This window comes from Platalea leucorodia (assembly GCF_965183815.1).
Source record: "Platalea leucorodia genome assembly, chromosome: 1".
Classification (NCBI taxonomy): domain Eukaryota; kingdom Metazoa; phylum Chordata; class Aves; order Pelecaniformes; family Threskiornithidae; genus Platalea; species Platalea leucorodia.
In genome coordinates this window covers 57,263,257-57,283,348 of record NC_138823.1, presented here as the reverse complement: position 1 = coordinate 57,283,348, position 20,092 = coordinate 57,263,257, and the positions used below count along the sequence as shown (strand labels likewise).

Below are 20,092 nucleotides of genomic sequence, written 5' to 3'. Positions count from 1 at the left end.
AAGATGTGTCATCATCTCAAATAATGAAAGCCAGCAAAAAGGTACCAAAAGGTCAGTTAGAAAAACAAAACACACAGGATAAATGACATAGGTTGTAGGCAAACGTCTTGCGAATAAGCCACAAAGATTGGACACCACTGACTTTCAACACTCAAACGCGAGCCAGTAGGCTCCCAAGACTTAGTCCTCGATCACGTAATATACCTGCAATGCTTGGTGACAAGATCTGCAAACGGTCACATACAAAATCTGCTTGAGATTAAAAAAATAATATTCGTTTTCAAATGGTAGTGCTCAGCGGGACCTGATCAACAACATGGAAAGCTAGCACAAATGCATTAGTTTCAAGTTTTATTTCTCATGTTGGTGAAACACATAGCCTCTTCTCAAGAAGCAGCATCTGTAGAGCTGTTACAAACACATTTTGTACTCTAATACACCACAGATTTGGAAAAAGAACAAATAAAGCACAGGTTTCACACTGCACTTGGGCATACTGAGTCTTAAGTTACAGATAATTTAGACATCTTCTGATTTTACATATACATTGCATTGGCCATCGCTCAGCCTTCGTGCACAATTTAATTTTATTTTTCTTACAGTCAACGCTGGGTTTGGAGACTTTCTTGCTGTAAATAGTATCTTTTCCACTTTAAATCACTTAAATGATATTTACATAGTGTGCAAACTGCTTTGAAAGATAGAAACAAACACTAACACATAATATACAGACAGCTTCTTCTATAGTTAAACATTTACTAAAAGGCAGTTAACATTCCTAACACACTTTCATTGCCTAAAATAGGAGAATAAGTTATATAAAATAGACCATCTTATTTTGAGACACTTCATTTCTGCAGATTTGGTCTTTGAAGCAACATTGCAATCAAAGATTAAGATTCTACTCCTAAGATTCAGAGAAGCCCCTTTCAATTCAATGGCAGCTTAACATCCTTAGTACAAGTTACTTTTTGTTTTTCCATACTTGGCACGGGGAAAAGAGAAAAAAGCTGGGGGAGTGGGAAGACAGTCTTGCACATCTATTTTTTTTGGCAATATGAAAAGTATGCTTTAAGAATCTAATGCCTAAATTTTAATTTTTCTTTTAAGGGCCTGTTAGTGTTACAAGCACAGTTTAAATAAAGTCTGCAAGTTCTGTCACAGAAGCACACAAGGCTCTCATTTTTCTTCTTATGCATGTCATCTTCTCGGATATATACAATTGTTCACACACACAAAAAAGTAGACTCCTTGGGACCATTCAACAAAACTGGGTTCAGAATTGGAAGCAACAGGAAAACCTTGAAGAAAATTACTTAGTGTTCCCAGTGCTCCTACATGTGTGCTTTTTTTCCTACTTGTGATAAAGACTCCCCATAAAAAGTGCATGGTCACCTTCACGAACAAATCCAGAAGGCAGAAGTTGAGTAAACTGGACTGAGTTGCTCCAATGGTGAAAAAAGAAGAGTTACAGGAAAGTCTTCAAAACCGTCTTTTACGTATACTTGTAATCAGAGAAAAGCAACTCAATTCCCAAAATTTCATTTAGACTATTTATAGAAGAGCAAAAACTTCTATATAGATCATTAATAACAAAGGGAAATTACCTGTCAGACAGTAAAGAACTACAGGTGTAGTCTCAAATAGCTTTAAAACCCAAGCTGATTATTACATAATATAAAGAGACAAAACTGCTTTTTGAATACCCATTAAATTGAATAACGTGACTTTTACAGCAGCCCTGCCTGCATATCATGCTGTATCATGTGCTCCCATCACAATGCTATTGAGTACTATCCACCTCAAGGGAAGTGAGTATTAACCCTCTAGAAGTTTACCTTCACCATAATTATGTCTGACATCAGTATGTGTCAGACATATGCTCGATATTTTTGAAGACATCCAATCCCTTAATATGGCAGAAACTGCACCAACACTTAACATTATGCTTTTGGTCTATTGTTTATTCAACTTTGGGCATCATTTATCACACACAAATCCCTGCTAGATTCCAAGTGGTCTCACCCTAGTGCAGATCTTGATTAGGTTCTTCTGAAGAAACAGACCACGGATACAACTTCCAATGTTGTCAACTTTTAAGCTAAAATGGTCAAACAAATTTAAGACACTACAGAAGCTTGCAAAACACATGACAATTTGAAACCAAATGAAAATAGAGAAGATGCATTAAAGTTTGGTTACTTTGGATTCTGAGCTAGTTTGAAAAATGCCATTTGTAAGAGATAGCTGTTCTATGCTTTGAAAATACAAAAGAATTAAATGTCTTCATAGACTAGCGTATTGATTAGCAAATAAACACCTGGAACACTCATGAACTCAAACACCACTGAAACATTCCACCTAAGTTTTTGTTAAACATTGTCTTCAGAGCTTTATATTCAATGCACACTATCTGCTACCTTCAGTTTCTTTTTTGGTTAGAGCATACTTCAGAAACACTGCTAAGAAAGGTTGTCCACTCCTTTCATTCCCAAGGTGTACATTACAAACACTATGCACACATTTATTTCCAAAGATTTCACGTCAATGAAGTTCTTAAGATGAAAGGGGTGTGTGTGTGTACTTTTAAGTTTGCAAGGTAGCTTCAAACTAGTTGGCTTATTATTTTCCATATCCACATGGATACTGCTTGCAAAGAATAAGATATTAAAATAATATTCTGCAGTGGAGTAAAAACGTTGAAAATAAACTTAATGCTCCCCCTACTGCTTATACGAGTGAAAAATCCTGCCTTGCACAGTCTGCCTTAAATGGTGTTAAACAGGAGATAAATAGCCAGATGAATGATCGTATATTTAGCTCAGAAAACAAATCACAAACATATTACTGGGACCAAAAAGTGTCAGCTCTTGAAATTCAGCATTTAAAATTTTGTACCACTCTCCCTACTCCAGTGCTTCTGGGGTTTTGGTTTCTTTTAAACTGTGCTTTTAGTAAAAATTTCTCTCGAATTTTTCCCATCAACTGAAGGCAGGGCCCTGAGGAAGCTCCTACCAGGTAAGAAATGAAGTCCAAAGATGTTTCAAGATGATAGGTACAATCATGCTTTTTCTCCTATATTGTACCCAGAAGCTGCCAAGTTAATATCAGGATTCCCATATCACAATTGCAATGAAACTCTGGTAAATCTGGTACCTTTGGATATGCTCAACATCACAAGTAAGTCAGATATTTAAGACAACCTATGTCTGTAGCTAGCATAGTCCACCAGAATATTCATCCTCTTCCTCATCAGCATGAGAGCCCACTGCGGTTGGTCCTCTTGCTTTGTCTTGTGCAGCGTTTGGCGATTTCTTCTTGATTCCACCTCCGGGGACCACCAAGGTAAGACCAAGCTTGGCATACTGACAATAACAAGGCAAGTTTAATTTCTGTACTATCACAGAAATAAAATCTTCTTGTCACAGAATTGACTGACACTCAAAATTAACAAACAGTTAACATTCAGTACAGAAAACTGATGCTGCTTTTGGAGTATATTTTTCCAGCTTAGAATAAGGAAAAAATGAACTAATGTTAGGCTATCTCAAACACTCTGAGAATGGGATGTGAGATCTGTATCGATACTGCTTATTATAGAATAATTTGGCCACATCCTACAGCTTCTGTGGTTCAAGCCTTATGTAAAAAAAAATAATTTTTCAGTATGCAGCTCTGCATACATTATCTAGTATTAGTTCATGTAAAAGGTCTTACAAGTGGTTTTCAGCAAGACTAGCACCTTAATTTTTACTATTCAACATAGTAATAAAGTAAAATTAGTCAATACTGTTACAAAGTTTGGCATGGATGGATGTCTCCTTTACTTCACACCTTTCCTATCCTTATACTTCCTACCACTTACAAGTACAACTAAAAAAAAGGGGACACACCTACTTTCTCAAAATAACAAAAAAAAAATCTTTCACTAACTAGCACCTTGATAAGGAATAAGTGCTGAAAAAAATATTCAACAATGCCATCCTGTAGGCATCATATTCTGTAATGCTTATGCATGCATATCAGCTATATGGTATTTCTGAGATAAAGCATAAGCAGCAAACTCTTCTGGCCCCTAAGGAACAAAGCAGAAAGGAACTGAATTTTAGTCAACTTGTCAAACAAACTCAGCAAATCCATAACAAACTGTTCATTCACCTAAGCTTTCCCACTATCTGAAAGGCCCAACAATATGGGACTTAACATTGGCAGGCAGCAAAGTAAAGGAGCACATAAAGTTCACAAGCACAGGGTAGAATGACAGAGCAAGTCACAATAAACACATGGACCCTGCTGCTCTTATTTTCCTCTACTAGAAAAATCTCGCTCTCAACCTGAACAAGCAAAAGAATTATAAAAAAAAAATCCATAGGAACTGTCCACTTACATCATTGTCCATGTATTTGAAGAGTGGCAAATTACAGACTTCAGAAACTTGATCCTGATCTTGCTGGTCATACCCTTCTAAAAGTTGCTCTAGTGCTGCACAGTCTTCACTTCCATTAAATCCCGGTATACTGAAGGAAATTAAGAGTTCATTTAGGGCATTTCAGCAATCAACACTCAGCTATTCTATCTTTAAATGCTGCTGATTAATAGCAGAAAAGCAAACAGCTTTTAAGAATCTGATAGACTGCTTATTTCACAAAACTGTTTATGATCACTTTGATTTCTCCAGGTACATGGATCATATCCCTAAAATTCAACTTTCAGCAATATTACTTTGCATGCTGAGAATAAGACTACAATCAGAGTCAAGACGAAAAGAGAATATTAGAATTTTTCCAATTTTTCCTGACTAGCCAATAAACTCTTCCTCCACTTTACATACAGAAAAATTCTGTAATGAGTTTCTATATAAAACACAAATTGAAGACATGGAAAATATGAGCAAGATGTTTAAAGACTGATCTAAAAAAATTCTTTCTAAAAATAAAGTAACAATTTAACTTAGACATATGTTCAAGTCATTTCACTAAAAACACAGTTTAAGTAAAAAAATGTTGTTTCAGTATTTTGTTACTGAAGTCCTAATGAAAGCTGAAATGGAGAGTTGCTGGGAAAGCCTCTGGAAACAGGGTTAAAGACTAATCCAGACTTTAACACCAGAATTTTCTCCTGGATGTGTAAAGAATGCCTTCTTCATTTTAATGTATTCAACTGGACTACTTTCTGCTTTCTAAATTATCTTTCAGTTCGATCAACTATTTAAAAAAAAAGTCACAAGAAGTACAAATTTTGCTTTTCTTCTTCCAATGTATGACAAGGGCAAGATCTCCTAGATTGACATAATCAGAAATGTAGTAATTCACATGCTGCAAATTTTTCTTTAACAAAAAGATTTAGATTAATCTTTCCCTCAATCTAATCACAATACCAGACAGATTAGTTGATTATACTGGGATGCTGCTATTGAGCATTTTGAGACTGCATTCCATATTTCCATCCTTAAACAGTAATAAAATATGGTAATGACAAGTTAGAATTTCAACTTTTAAGGGCCTCCACAGATGACATGGCAAAAGGATTCTGAAAAAATTAAAATTTAGTTAGCAACATCCAGTAATACTCACTTTTAATCCTAAACATGTTTACAGTAGCTAATCCATCTCTGTTCCATTTGAAAAAAAGACACAACCCAAAGGATATCAATAAGGCAAGAATCCCAGCCATAACAGTATCCTGCTCAGTTTTCAACAAGGACAAAAATGGGAGGACTTTCTAATTTCCATCTCATTTCACCTGTCGCACTTTACTTCTTTATGACTAACTTTTTATTTCAGGTTCATTAAGAAGAATCACCATGGTAATTACAGCTAAATCTGTTAAGAGTGAAAAAAAGTTCCCGATAGCCACCTACCAGGGAATGCTATTATTGTACTGTAAGTCAACAGAAGTACAGGCTTAAAATTTCTTAACAGACAGCGTTTCCATTGCTCTTTCATAAGAATAGATCTACATTAATGAAACATTCAGTTTAAAAGTATAGGACATGAAGTAGACTTACCTATAGCTTTCCCTCACACATCTTTCTGCAGCAACATAATCATTTCTGTGAAGATGAACTAAGACTTGAGCAATAGTTTTCTAAACAGAAACAAAAAAACCCAACCCAATGATTCTTTAAAAATGAACAGTAAAATACGAAAAAAATACTGGACTGCTAATATTTCGCGTGAAAAAGGTCATTACAATCTGCAATGATTCTAAGGTACTGACACAAGAGAGTCAGAACAACATAGTAAAAAAGTAGTAAGCCATATCCTTAGCTGGTATGAAATAGATTATCTCTTATAACATTGTAATGAACCGTTGCATCAAGCAGCAGTTTTTGTGGTTTGTTATTTTTTATAACATTTTTATTTTTGAGGTGTTTGTTGTTTTTGACAGCTCCTGTAGATAACAGCATCTTATCTTCAACATTATAGTAGTGAAAAAAGCACATTAGAGGTCAGGAAAACATGCACTACCACAAATTCTCATCATTTAGCAAGAAACGTATCCCTGAATCAAGAGGTACATATTGTCAGTCAGATGTCAGCTGTCTTTAGTTACCCAGAAAAACTTGAAATGCACTATCCCAAATCGTCACTTAGAATTTACCTTATAGCATGTTGGGTAATTCTCAATTTCCTTATAAATACTTTTTTCCTTTTGGAGAGACAATGCAGCCTCATCTAATCTAAAAAAACAAAAAACAGTTAGGAGTATCAGTGCCAGGAATACAGCATAAGGGACCTGAGGCTAATTACAAAGTGTTTAACTAATACATCGGCAAGTCTACTGGAATAAAAAGCAACACAACTAAAAATCAGCAGTAGATCTTCCTAACAGAGTAGATAAAGAAATATATAGTCAGCAATTCCTTTTGTATACATGCAGGCCAAGAACATCTCTGGTATTCACTCAGAGAAGCCTCATTTTTCATAACATTGTACAAGATGAATGCCTTGTTACATACCCTAACAGATTTCCGTATGTCATGAGGACACTATAAGCTATCAGTAAGTCTGATATCCAGGAACTATCAATATTAAGTCATAGCAACTGGTTTTGAGTTTGAATACTCTTTTACTCATCATATTAAACTTCTAGAAATTAGCAATAGCATGTGAGCTATAAAGCAGCAGAGCAACAAAGTCTTTCAGATGTTCTGAAGCTATGTTGACTTGCTTTCACAGAAAGACTTTCAAGTTACTTTGTAAATTTCCTTTTCTGACTAAATTCTGCAGTGAAATAAAGTGTCTTAAAAGCAGCATTAGGAACCCAGACAATTTCTTAAAGGAACTACCTGTTTCAGTAAGCAAGTCTAAGCTGAACTGCAGGTCAAGTTTGGTGCTAGCAATTAACAATTAAAATAAATTCCCATTGAGACTCCAAGATACACTCTTCTTTAAGAAGTCCAGAATCAGACTGCTGCAAACAGATTTCTTTCCTCAGGTTAGTCATCTAATTCCCCTATTTTATATTCCACACCTATAAAAGACTTTCCAGTACTTTCTACATATTAGTGCTGGAAGAAAAAAAAAATTTCCTGAAGTAGTTTAAGAATTAATGAAGACTGGTGTATGTGCTTTCTAGCTATTCAACGAACACAAAGGAAACAAAGCCTTACAGCCCACATTCTCCTATCCCAGAACACGGAACAGGTAATTCTTGGATGAACGTGGCATATCCCACAGAACCTGAATTTTAGTTTGAAGTGCATCTCAAAGAATAATTAAGTAACAGTATATAAACCCAACAACAGCAAGAAAACACAATGAAAATCACTATTAAAGATTCAATTACATTAAAAAAAAAAAAGGCATAAAGCTATACCTGCGTCCTCTTACTAGAAGTCTTGATGCCTTCCCTAGCATTTCTAAAGCTTGCCGTAAACGTTCTTCATTCTAGAAAAGAACAAAAAGAATTCATGCCTTCGTATTTCATTTGTATAGAATTAAGACCACTAGACCTTAACTAAAGTATGTCATCTGTAACTTAGAACAACTGTTAATTATTTTATCAGCAGTTCACACACTCAAGGGAAACAGGAAGAATATTGGTGCATTCAAGTCCCACAGCCAGCCCCCATATGGATCTACAGAGCAAAGTAACATCAATGCAAACTTGCTAAGCCGGAAACATGTGACAAGTGACAATAGAGAAGTATGCCAAAGGCAGTAGCAAAAAGGCAAATCATCTGCTCATGGGATGAGTAGAGCATCAAGCAAACTCTTCTCTTCTGTGCGTTCAAGGATTTCAAACTATTTTAGGCTCCAGGACTCAACAGCAGCCATGTTCCCTACCCTCTGGGCTGCCTAACAAGAGGCAGAAAACTTGACAACATACAATATTCAGATTCAGTCAAGTCCCAAACTGAGAAAAAGGCAAAGGAAACTGACTCCTTTTATAATCTCATTCTCTACAGCATAAGAAGCCTTCAGCTTCATTCCTCAGCCACTGATGTGAAAGGAAGGACAAATAATTTAGAACCTATCTTAGGCTTTTTCCTTAACTTTATAGCTGACCCTGAACACCAATTCATTCATCTCTCTATACTTTCTGGGACTGGAAAGCTCTTTGCTGGGGGGGGGGGGGGAGGGAGTGTGAGGGGGGGTGAAACCAAGCCAAAAAACCCCACTTACTTCAAACACTGACGCTGCTTGCTGATAGAGCTGCACAGCCTTCTCTGGGCTCACATTTTCTATTAACCTGCAAAAAACATAAATCATTTCTCTTGAGATGAAAATATTTTTTACCTAAAAGCATCAAAGAAACAAGAAAGAAAACTAAAGACATACCCATGCCCTGCATGCATTCTAGCCACCAATTCCACAGACTTACTTTCCAGCCCGTTCCAGTGCAATAGCTGCTGTATCTGGTGTCCCGTTCTCCAGGTACATCATACTGGCTTTCTCTATCAGCTGAACTGCTTCAGGGAGTCTCTGCATCTCCTGCAAAGTGACAGTCAGAAGGATGCTGCTGTCAGGAATTGTGCTTATGTACAATGAAACAAATCGAAGCAAACTGTAATACCTTACTTATTAAGATTTTAATTTTCATTTACAAACTTGTGGAGCTAGTGAATGTTGACCACCAACTCCATAAAATTTGCTTGTAAATACCAAACTTTCACATAAGGCATGAATCTGTGGTAGTTTAGAGCAGAAGTAGCACCACTCTTCTGTTACCCCCAGACATGAGGCCCTCACCTTTCCTTCTACAAAAGGAAAACAATTTTTTTTTCCCCCAATTACAAATGTCGCTTCCCTAACGTACTGAGGGCATTGGTGGGGACTAGGAGTCAACAGAAAAATATCACTTTAATATGTAATTCGCTTACATATATTTGTAAAACAGTCCAGTGCACAATGTTCTTCACTATAAAATAGAACTTTTTACTAAAAACTAGTACATGAAAATACCTTTAGCATCATGCCAGCTTGCTCATAAGCTCTGCAGAGAAAAAAATGTACAATTTAGTTAGATATGGTGTATTTCAGCAAGCTGTAGTTACGTAGCAAAAGCTAACATGCATCAGCTATCACTTCACTGTTAATATTTAATACTTTTAAGATGTTTCCAATGTTTTATTTAATGAGACAGTGCATGTGTAACATTATCTTCCACAAATGAAGTACTTCAACCACAGTCCCCACTAAAAATCTACTCTCATGATCTGACCCATAGGCAATGTTTGGATAATCTGTCATTGTCTGCTTGCTTTGAAGTACTCTTTAATTAAAAATTTCTTTATAAACTCAACAGTGTAGAATTTCAAATTACAAAAAGTTTCTCTAAGAAAAAAAATATTTTATATCAAAAGGTGCTGAAGAATATCAAAATCATCATTTCTTTGGACAGCCATTGCAGGTTTTCAGACTTTCCTAGCCCACACTTCCATTAAACTGATTCTGAAACAGCAAAATCACTTGAATCATACCATTTACTACAGCGAGATCAAAATGATAGCTCATGCTTGTACCATATGTTAGAAAATTTGTTTGAAACTACTCAGTGCTTCTCTACTTACTTGGCAGCATGGAAGAGACTGGAAGTAACATTGTCAAAGTCAAGGAGAAAAGCCACAAAAATATAACACAGAAAAATTAATAGCGTACAAAATCTTATACAAGTACTAGATTCAAAGCAAAGAATCCCATAAAGGCAAATTGAACCTACTACACTTGTAGGCAAGGTGTCAAGAATAAATGCTTCTAAGGACAGAATAAATGCAACATACCAAAGTATAACTGCATGTAAAGTTGTAAAAAGCACATTTATTCAAAATATGTTCCTGGCTACTAAATACTACTACAAGCACTGTAATGACATCAGAGTTGCATTTAGTTTATACTCTGCATTTGTAGGTATTCAAAAAAAAAAAAAAAAAAAAATTCTGAAGCAGTACCTAGACATCTCAGGCACGGGTCAGCACCTTATCGCTCCAGATGTTATTAGAAACAACACAGATTTTCTAACCAAAAGGGTTCTTTAGTTTTCCCACTCAAAGCACACAGGAATAGACAATTTTGTGAGACTGACAAAATGCACAAATATATTCAATACATCTTCTACCAAGCCCCATTGTCCCATTCTAAGTAGCAACTAGTCAGCTTTTTGGAAGAAAGAATAACAATCAATGAAAAGATACGCTTTATTGTTTTCATGTGCCTCTGCTTCCCGTAAACAGGCTTCCCTTGCCTGGTCAAACTGCTTGGCATTCTTAAAAGCAACAGCTGCAAGAAACCAAATAAAGTTCTTATTTACAGCTTGCCATTTTCCTTTTTTCACCACTTCTGCTCAAGAATTTAGCCACCTAAAGATGCAAACAGACTCTTTAAATGAATGGCTACAGTTTACCAAGCTCTTCCAAAAAATCCCATGACAGTCCTTCTTGCTTTATTAGTCACTTAGTTACCATTAAAACCACTTATTGTCAACAATACTTCTATAACATCACTGTACCACACATTGTGCATAATGTGTTTAGCTGGATTTTGGAATTCACTCATTCTATATTTTAATTACAGAACTGCAGGAATGCGTATATATAGTTTTAATCATTAGAGGTTATACAGAATCAGTACGGCAGGAATAGAAGTGTACCATCAACAAAGCATACCTATAACAACTTCTGCAACACAACCACTTCAGGGCACAAATATGTATTTCTATCTCCATTAGACTGATAACATATTAAAGTAGGATTTAAAATAAATTTCAATTTATAGACACTCCAGTTGCTTTCCCAAGTTTGTATTTTTTTATTCAGGCTGAAATGAATGAGTAGGAATGCCTAGAGTAGCAAGTCAAAAAACTATGATAAATTGCTATTATCAAAAGGAAGAAAATTGTTTAAGAGCAAAAAGGAGTTAACTAGTAGGAATTTTATATTCAGTGTGACACTTGCCATGGAAAAAAAGGAGGAAAGAGATCTTACTATGCCTACAAAAAACTGGCAGCACCTCCCTGCCTTACTGAGACAGTCTTTTTCAGGACACACTTCCTAAGATGATGAAAAAGCAAAGTTCTAAAACCAGCTCAAATATTTGTTGTTTTGTAGGTAAAGTCATAGGATTTGTGGGCAGACAAGTGAAAGAAGGAAAGCTTTGTTTTTATCACATGTAGTAATATACACAGTAGAAGTTGTAAGCTTGAAAAAAAAAAAATTGTTTTGACAACTGTTCTAGATTTCCAAGTACAATCTGAAATTTATTTTACAGTGCTACTAAGAGTGTTTTTTCCTTGTGAAGACAAAGTAAGATGAAACAACAGTTTTACTTACACATTAATGTACTGAAAATATGTAAAATATTATCAGGAATTAAGTTTAAAGAATACTTTGGATCCATAAAGTATATGGCCATATTTACAGCCATACATACCTGCCTTCCCATATTCAGTAGCTGCACTGTCATAATCTGGTTTCCACTTTAAGAATCCAGTTTTCAGACTAAAATGCAAGAAGAAAGGCCTATTAACAATTAGTAAAGATTTTATGTTTTACTTTCAAAGCACTTCAGATATATTTAAACTTTTAGACTACCTCTGAAAAGGAGCAGTTACCTATATGCCAATACTATGGTGACATCCCAGCTGTAAAAATAAGTGCCAGCACTGGTCGGAATTGCATAAAGCACTGCAATGATCTCCCATAGTTACATGCCTCGCCCTAACATGCTTCTGCTGTCCCCAGAGAGTCTTCACAAGTCCAGCACCTCGACAGTAAGAAGTCAACAGAAGAAAAATACTTCCACCAACACCCACATGATATCTCAAGATTTCTAAGACCACAACACCCGACAATATTTTTTGTTAAACATCATGAAGTTTCCAGTGCTCCTCTACAGTCATTTTTTGCTGCTTAGAATTATCAAAGACTCTCCATTGCACACACAAATGAAAGAATTTATTTACCAACACAAAGACAAAGCCTCATATGTCATTTCTATGTCTACAATAGATCATGACACTAAATGGCACCACGCGCAAACACAGACATATATATAAGGAAAAATATAATTGCAAAATAAGGCGAGTCATCAGGCAATGCTGCCTTCAATATTATGACTTCCTCACTTCTAAAACAAACATAAAAATTACCATAACTTTAGAGTCCACTTCCATATTTGTTGTAGGCAGACACTTCAGATGCAATATATGCTTAATTTGGAAAAACAGTTGTATATAGACTCTGCATTGGTTTTGCTGTCTTACTTGGACAAAAGCCACAGTATGTAACTCTAAAGCAAGCCTTTATGTTCTGTTATTTTTATCACAGGCAAAGCCTCAAATGCATTGAGCTGAAATACACAATGCTTTAATCTGCACACAATTTGAGATTTAGGTGCCTTTTATTTCAAGTGCTTTCCGGGATAAGCTTAAAATTAATTCCACTGAAAGGCACTTTTAGTCAAGTAATTTGAATAAGATACTCTGGTAGAGATTTTTTTATTCTGAGGAGGTCTCTCCTCTATCACAGTTTATACTTTGGATCCATGATTTCAGGCTGGCCCGTCACTATTCTTACTAAAATTATAGCATCTTTGGATTTGTCAGCTCTATTACATCTATACTGTAGTCTGTGAAATTCAGACTTATGAGCAAAATGGCTATATTCAGTGTTAAAATACACATTAGAAGACTATCACATGTAGATGTTAAGCCCTCTAAACTAAATGTCAGCACAGGTCTTTGAGGCTATCTAAAAAGAAACAATGACACATTTCTCATAGGCAGGAAACAAACAAACACACCATCTCAGCAAGGTTTAGCCCTTCTATTCACCACAATCCCCATAACTCTTTTCTCCAGTTTGTCTTTCTCCCACTAACCTTAGCAGAAGACCAGGATTGACTCCCCTCGCTTTTCGGTTACACTCAGAGCAATAAAGGCTACATGTCCCTTAAGGAAACCGCCCAGGCTCCAGGCCTCTGAGCCATACCATACAGCCTCACCGACACGACTTTTTAGTTTTAGGGCCGCTTTATTCTCCCAATTCGGGGAAGAGGGGTGCCCTTTAGCACCCACCCCCTGTAGGGAGTGACCCCTGAGGCACAAGAGGGGCCAAGCGGCCATGTCCTCCCACTCCCCCCGCACCTCCCTCCCCTTCCCCCGCGGTCACGTCGCCTGGCATGTGCGGGCCACTGCTCGGCCCCGCAGTGAGGCCACCACCACCACCACCACCACGACCACCTCCCCACAGGCCGCCCCCTACCCACCACTCCGCGCAGGGCACCATGGGAATTGTAGTTCCCCCGGAGCCTCCGCTCCCCGCACGGGCGCCGGGAGAACTACAACTCCCAAAAAGCCTCTGCCCCCCCCCCCCCCCCCCGCCGTGGCCCAGGGGCGAGCAGGGGGTGCCGAGTTGCCGCGCTAAGTCAGCGGACAGCAGCCCCAGGGCTCAGAGGCGGCGGGGGAAGGCGGCCGCGGCGGCAAGCAGCGCGCCCCGCGGAGCCCCGCTCGGGCAGGAGGCGATACGGCGCCTCCACGGGGCAGGAGAGCCGGGCGGGCCTGACAGCCCGGGCGCTGAGCTGGCAGCCGTCGCACCCGCTCGCCAGCTTCCCTTCCCCTTCCCTCCCTTCCCTTCCCTTCCGCTCACTATTTCTCCGCTTTAGCGATGTGCTCCAGCGCCTCGTTAATCTTCTGCGCCGCCATCTCCCCAGCGCGGCGGGCGGGCCTGCCCCTGGGCGCTCGCCGGCACTCCTCCGCCTCCCGGCGCTGCCGCTACGGAGCGCCGCAGGGCCCACGGGGCTTCGAGGGGAGGGGCTCCTCACCGCGCCTGCGCAGGGGCGGCCGTTGGCGGCCGTTGGCAGCCGTTGGCGCGTCACGGGGGTGCTGCGTGGCCGAGCAGCTGTCATGGCGGGCGTGCGGGGCCAAGCGGGCCGCAGCCCGTGTTTTTGATGGGGGACGCTGTCTCGCTCCTTCCCCGGCAGCCCCGTGGGTGGTATCACCTGGCAGGGGTTGTGCAGGTGAATGGGTGCCCGCGGTGTCGGGCTGTGCCTTACTCCAGGGAGCAGGAACGTGCCTCCGGTGTAGGAGCCCCCAGCCCCGTCCTGTCCAAGGCCAACAGAAGCTTTCTGGAAAACAGGAGTGAGCGCAGGCCTGCGTTTCCCAGGGTTTTCAAAGGGAGGCCAGTTTTTGGTAGAAATGCATAACTCATGGGCCAAAGGCTGAAAAGCACAGCCTGCCTTGCTCCGAAAGAAGCCTCCAGAGGCCTTTTTGCTGAGGCATACTCCTCTGACTCGTTTGGTGTTTGTTAAAACAAGAGGCTGTATCCAGTCAGGCTGGCAGGGAAATCTAAAGCAGAAAGCATGAGTGGTGGTTGAGCACACCAGAGCTGCTAACGCAGGCTACGTGATCATGCAGGATACCCAAATTAAACAGTAACTGAATTGAAAATGCTGAAGTGTGTGCTACTGCCCATGAGTCTGTCCAGTTACTGTCCAGTTTCCTTGGCTCCTTTTGTTAATCTGAAACATCCTTGAGTAACAGAAGATCAGTGATTGAGCCCAGGAAGGTGTTTATTCTCCAAACTTGGACGTCATTATTGTCTTCCAGTAAGCTGAATAAGAGAAGTATTTATCAACACGGGAGAGAGAAAGCAAAGTGAGAAGCTGGTTAAACTTGCAAAACTCTTTATCAGAGCACATGAGTCATTGAAAGTCCATACTGTTTATAGGAATCAGAGCTTTGCAATTGTTTCTACCTTAAATGGTGAAAAGAAGCAATAGTTACATGATTTGTTTTACTCTAGGTAGGAATCAGACTCACAGGTCTGAATTGCTCTCCCTTCCTTTTCCTTTTCCCTCATTCCCCTGATGACATAGAAACTTAATTTTCTAACTTTGGTTCTTGCACTGCACTTCAGAGGCTATCATCTGTTGCAGATGGTGGAAAATCCCCACTAAATCTTACATACTATTATTCTGTGTCCTAGAACAAAGTAGGAAAAAAGGTTGTAGAGAGGCTTTGTTTTTTTTCTGCTTTCAAAACCAGATGAGTGGTCACAGGAGTACTGGGAGAAGATAGCTAATCTTGCATAATACATACGCAAAAAGGTTTCTGGCAAGCACTCACTGGTAGCACGTAAAAAGTAGGGGAAGCTATGATCGGCGAGATGCCTGTGTCATCATGTCTGTCGTTTCTTTCCCTTGCTATGGCAGCCAGGATAGATCTGGCCGTATAACTATGAACTTGCTGCAGTGCCTTTCAAATAAACTTGTGTTAGCTGGGAAAATGAAATCATAGAACTGCAGCATTAAAGGACAGAATAATCTCAGAGTGTTCTTCTGAAGCACGCAGTTAATGACTTACTGTTTGTGTGTTTGTTTTCGCTACTGCTCCCGGCCTGCTGTGTTCCCTGGGTTATAAATAGCTGTTCACTTTCTAGTGAAACTACACATGTGCACTGCCTAGTTACACTATATATTGGAATGACCAGACGAAAGATTTCCAAGACTCGTATTAAATAAAATAGGATATTCCTGGGTAGCTTTTACTTTGTAGACATGGAACCTCCGGAGATTTTACATCTGGGAAGGATCATGTCACAGCATCTGGTACTTAGATGTGAATTAGAATTGGGTGTTGAAAAATGACCAGGTACAATGTGAAAAAATTTTACAGTGATAGCAGTTGGAGTGACAAACTTTTTAAAGTATAATCTTAGAGGTTTTGTTTACTAGGCAGATGTGAACTCTGCAAATAGCTGTGCCAGCAGAAGCCATTGATCATTAACCAGTCCTCAGCTGCGCATCGCTACTCCTTGCAGAGGGTTTCTGTCTCCTATCCAAGCATTTCTTCATGTACCCCATTGCAACCAAAGGCATTAGGTTATCAAAAATGAGCTGCATAAGCTGATACAGCTCATGTTGTCTGAAATGAGTTAAAAAGCACCTGTGTGAGACTTCACGGGGCTAACCTCTGGCAAGAGGCTGGAGGCAGGCAGCTGGAGACAGCACCTTCCACCATTATGGCTGGGTCCACCCACAGCCCTGGTGTAAGGACAGCCTGGGTTTCCTTCAGAGAGCTGTTCTTAGTTGTGAGACTATCAATCAGTACGATCATAGCTAAATTTGTTTCCCAATTAACTCTAAGTTTTGTTTGCTGTGAATATATCATGTTCTTGTTCAGAAAGTCAGGACTGACTGCAGTGAGTTGTATTTTAAGTCAGCTGCTGAATCCTATCTGCTACTCCACTGGATCTGGAAGGTGAATTTAAGTTTTCCTAGATCTGGATTTCCCAGCTCTATCTGATAGCCTTCTTTGGCAGCAGGACATGGAAAGTTCTACCTTGTAATTTATTAGTGTCTGAGTTGGAGTCCTAATGACAATAACAACAGCTACACCGCCATGCTGAGGAAATTACCTCTGAGGAAGGGAGAGGGATCTGCATATTCCTTCTCCCAGGCAGACTGCTACTAACACTAATGGTCTAATGAGCAATTGGCTCAGACACGTTTTGGGCCCATTATATACACAGAAATGTGTTCCGCGATCACTCCATCCCAGTGTCAGCACCTCAGTGCTCCAGTGCCTTTTCTTTTCCTGTCCTCAGCATTAAATGCATATAATTCATTTGGCTGTGAGACATTACTAGTTCCTGTCTTAATGGATATGGCAGAAAGCAAACAAATAACTCTGAGGGCCGCAAAATTAATGAACGCTGGTTTTCTGTAGATTTGTGTCTCCCTGTTGATTGATTGTCTTTAATTAAATAGCAGAAGGCTACAGCGTAAGCATGCCTTTTATTAGGCGCCAGAGAATAAAGAGAGGGACATCATAAATATCCCAGGTGGGGGAAGGAGGTAATGTCTAATTGGCTTTCCAGATTCATTGGACATGAGAGAGGAGCAGGGTATTCTGGTGTCTAGTAAGGTGTTTCAATGTGAAACGTTGATCATAATGCTTTCCCCACTATTTATTGAACACGTATAATTTACACGTCCCTTTTCCAGGTTAAGTAAGGTGGCCTGTCCACCTAGGTAAGGCCAGTTGATTTTGTCAGTAGGTAAGATGATGCATCATGATTACCAAGTCCCTCTTAGTCCCTACCTACTATCCCTCCTGCCTCCCTTGCTTCCAAGAAGAATCCATTTCCCTAGATCATGACAATCCGCAAATGTAATTTATTTACAGTCAAATTAATTTTATACAATAGTTCACATATGACTCACAAAGATATGTACAATATCTACAGATGTGAATAAAGCTCTTCTGGAGAAGAGTTGAGCCACCTTTTCCTGTTGGGTTTTTGAGAGCCCAAGGTCAGATAAAACCATGTAATGGCCACCATACCACTTCCCACGTGCTCCAATGGGGAATCTGACAAACCTGATGGTTTTGGCATTTGTCACCTCCTGGACTTGCTCTTTGATACTTCCTAACCTTCTCAGCCACCGCATCAGCAAGTGATGATAATTTGCTTTTCTATCTGGTGGTTATATCCACCACCAGTGCCTGACCACCCTTAACAAATGTTAGGTCAGACTTGTAGAGCTTGTTTTGGTGGTCTCGTAGGAGTGGCCGTGAAACGCTACCCAACTCTTCTTCTGAGCTTCTTCAACCAGTAGATCATGCAGTTGGTTATGTCTTTTGATCCTAGCTTCCCGAACTGGTGGGAAATACCCAATAATATGTGTGCAAGCCTCACTCTCAGCTTGACAGTGCTGGCAGATCTTGAGTTTCCTGTCTACCCCAGTTCCCTCATGGGGTAGACATTAGCTCTTAATTGTAAGACGGTAATGAGCTTTCTGTGGGGAATGCCCCTATAACATTCAATCCAGTTGTTATTAATTTTGTCTGTTTCAAAGTTGGCAATTCCATGGCCCGGACACAGGAACCTGGTCCAATTCAAAAATTCTTCCTTCCGCCAGTTACTAGGCCTTGGAAAGATGAACTTTGGAGTGGAAATTTCCCATTCTGAGACAGGCTTCACCGCAAACCACTTCTAGAATCACCATGACTGCTTTTGGGTCCCAAATTGATGGAGTTTTCTCTTCCCTTCCTCCCACAGCAGTCCACACTTTCTAAATTCATTCTCTATACCTTCTTGATGAACTATTGATTTTGGTGTCATCAGAAGGGTGGACAGTTCAGTGCAGCTGACAGGCCTGCATGCTTGGGATTAATCCCGTGAGTCTGTTAATACCAAGGCCTCCATTGCATGTGCTGGAATAAAGAATGATGTCACAAGTACAGGCAGGTAGTTGTAGCTGTTCCTTGAAAGCAGATTGAATGGCCAAGTCAAGGGCTTGGAGGTACATAGCCTTCACATTGGTGTGGTCAGCTAGGTAAAACAATTGAGGAGTAGTAAATCCTCTCAAGATGTCTTACTTCTGAAAAGGTTTCAATGAAGCCTGCCCAATCTGCCTCAGCCACTCAGTTTTTCTGATGGTTCCGGTTTTGATAACCCAACCCATGGGTCTATATATATAGGTCCAGCTATTTCTCAGAGCTGCTTGGGTCAGTCATATTGAACGGTATGCCATTGATTGTCCAAGCAGGACAGTCATTGATTGTATAAGAATCTTTCATTGCTGTGATGTAGAAGCCATAACACTTCAGCCCCTGAGGCCAGTCAATTCACAGAAGACTTCAAAAATCATAGAATCATAGAATCGTTAAGGTTGGAAAAGACCCTTAAGATCATCGAGTCCAACCGTTAACCTAGCACTGCCAAGTCCACCAATAAACCATGTCCTCAAGCACCACATCTACCCTCTTTTAAATACCTCCAGGAAATGTTGATGTTCTGCATTCCATCCCAAGAATCACTCAGTAACACCAAATCGTCTGCAAAGGCTAATGTTGTTATCTTTTTTGCGCAGTGCTGGAAGCCATTGCCTTCTTCTCCAGCTTGCACAGTAGAGGGTAACTGGTAGATTGAATAAAATTGGAGACATTGAACCGCCTTGCTTCACCCCAGTCCGGATCCCGATGGGGTCCAACTGTTCATTCTCCAGATCTATCTGGGTATTTATGTTATGATAAAGAATTTTAGTTAGGGCAATAATATGATCATCAACGCCCTTCTGTTTTAGAGCCATAATAATATGAGAGTTGCTTATGTTGTCAAAGGCTTTAGCCAAATCAATGAAGACTCCTCTGACAGGCTGGTGTTCCCTCTTAGCATATCGAATAAGTAGCTGTAGTAGTTTTAAATTTTTGGAACAACTAGGTCATCTTCTAAAGCCCCTCTACCACAAACGAATAGGACATGCCTTGGTCAGCTGGGATTTTTAGGTCCTTGAAAACAGCCTCAAAATGGTTGACCTAGTCACAATATGTTGCTAATTATTGATGTTTCTCTGTCATTCAGGCAACACAGGTTTTGATATTTACAGTGTTAGGCATTCTTTTACCATGTCCAGTATGACATGAACACCAGCCATAGATTAAAAAGTTCCATTAGTTGGACATGCAAGGGATCTATCTTAATTAGGTCCTTCAGACTCAAATCGTCTAGGTCCAGTGCTGAGTTTTTATTAGTTTCTCTGATGTTCTTAGAGATCTCTTGCTGTAATCATGGCTTCGAATGCCAAATTGTCTGTGGAGCCAATAGTCTTGAAAGCTCCCAGGCTTTTGAATGTTCCTGGCAACT

The 20,092-nt window shown here is 39.7% G+C and overlaps 1 protein-coding gene across 1 annotated transcript; it reads right to left on the bottom strand.

Annotated features, from left to right (window-relative positions):
* Positions 1–254: 254 nt before the first annotated feature.
* NAPG (NSF attachment protein gamma) lies at positions 255–14,240 on the bottom strand. Its single transcript, XM_082312428.1, has 12 exons — positions 14,090–14,240; positions 11,874–11,941; positions 10,640–10,724; positions 10,019–10,036; positions 9,411–9,441; positions 8,830–8,939; positions 8,631–8,697; positions 7,822–7,892; positions 6,604–6,682; positions 6,008–6,087; positions 4,388–4,517; positions 255–3,365 (listed from the first exon to the last, which is right to left on the bottom strand). Exons 1-12 carry the CDS (start codon positions 14,143–14,145, stop codon positions 3,216–3,218), a joined length of 945 nt encoding a protein of 314 aa, XP_082168554.1. The 5' UTR covers positions 14,146–14,240; the 3' UTR covers positions 255–3,215.
* Positions 14,241–20,092: the final 5,852 nt, after the last annotated feature.

What these genes read in the sequence shown, in the direction of transcription:
- NAPG (XM_082312428.1), bottom strand. Translation starts at nt 14,145, where the DNA reads ATGGCGGCGCAGAAGATTAACGAGGCGCTGGAGCACATCGCTAAAGCG. An exon ending in AAGCAGCGTCAGTGTTTGAA is followed by an intron (nt 7,893 to 8,630) that starts GTAAGTGGGGTT and finishes GTTCTTTTCTAG; the next exon opens with AATGAAGAACGTTTACGGCA. An exon ending in ATTACCCAACATGCTATAAG is followed by an intron (nt 6,088 to 6,603) that starts GTAAATTCTAAG and finishes GTTTCTGTTTAG; the next exon opens with AAAACTATTGCTCAAGTCTT.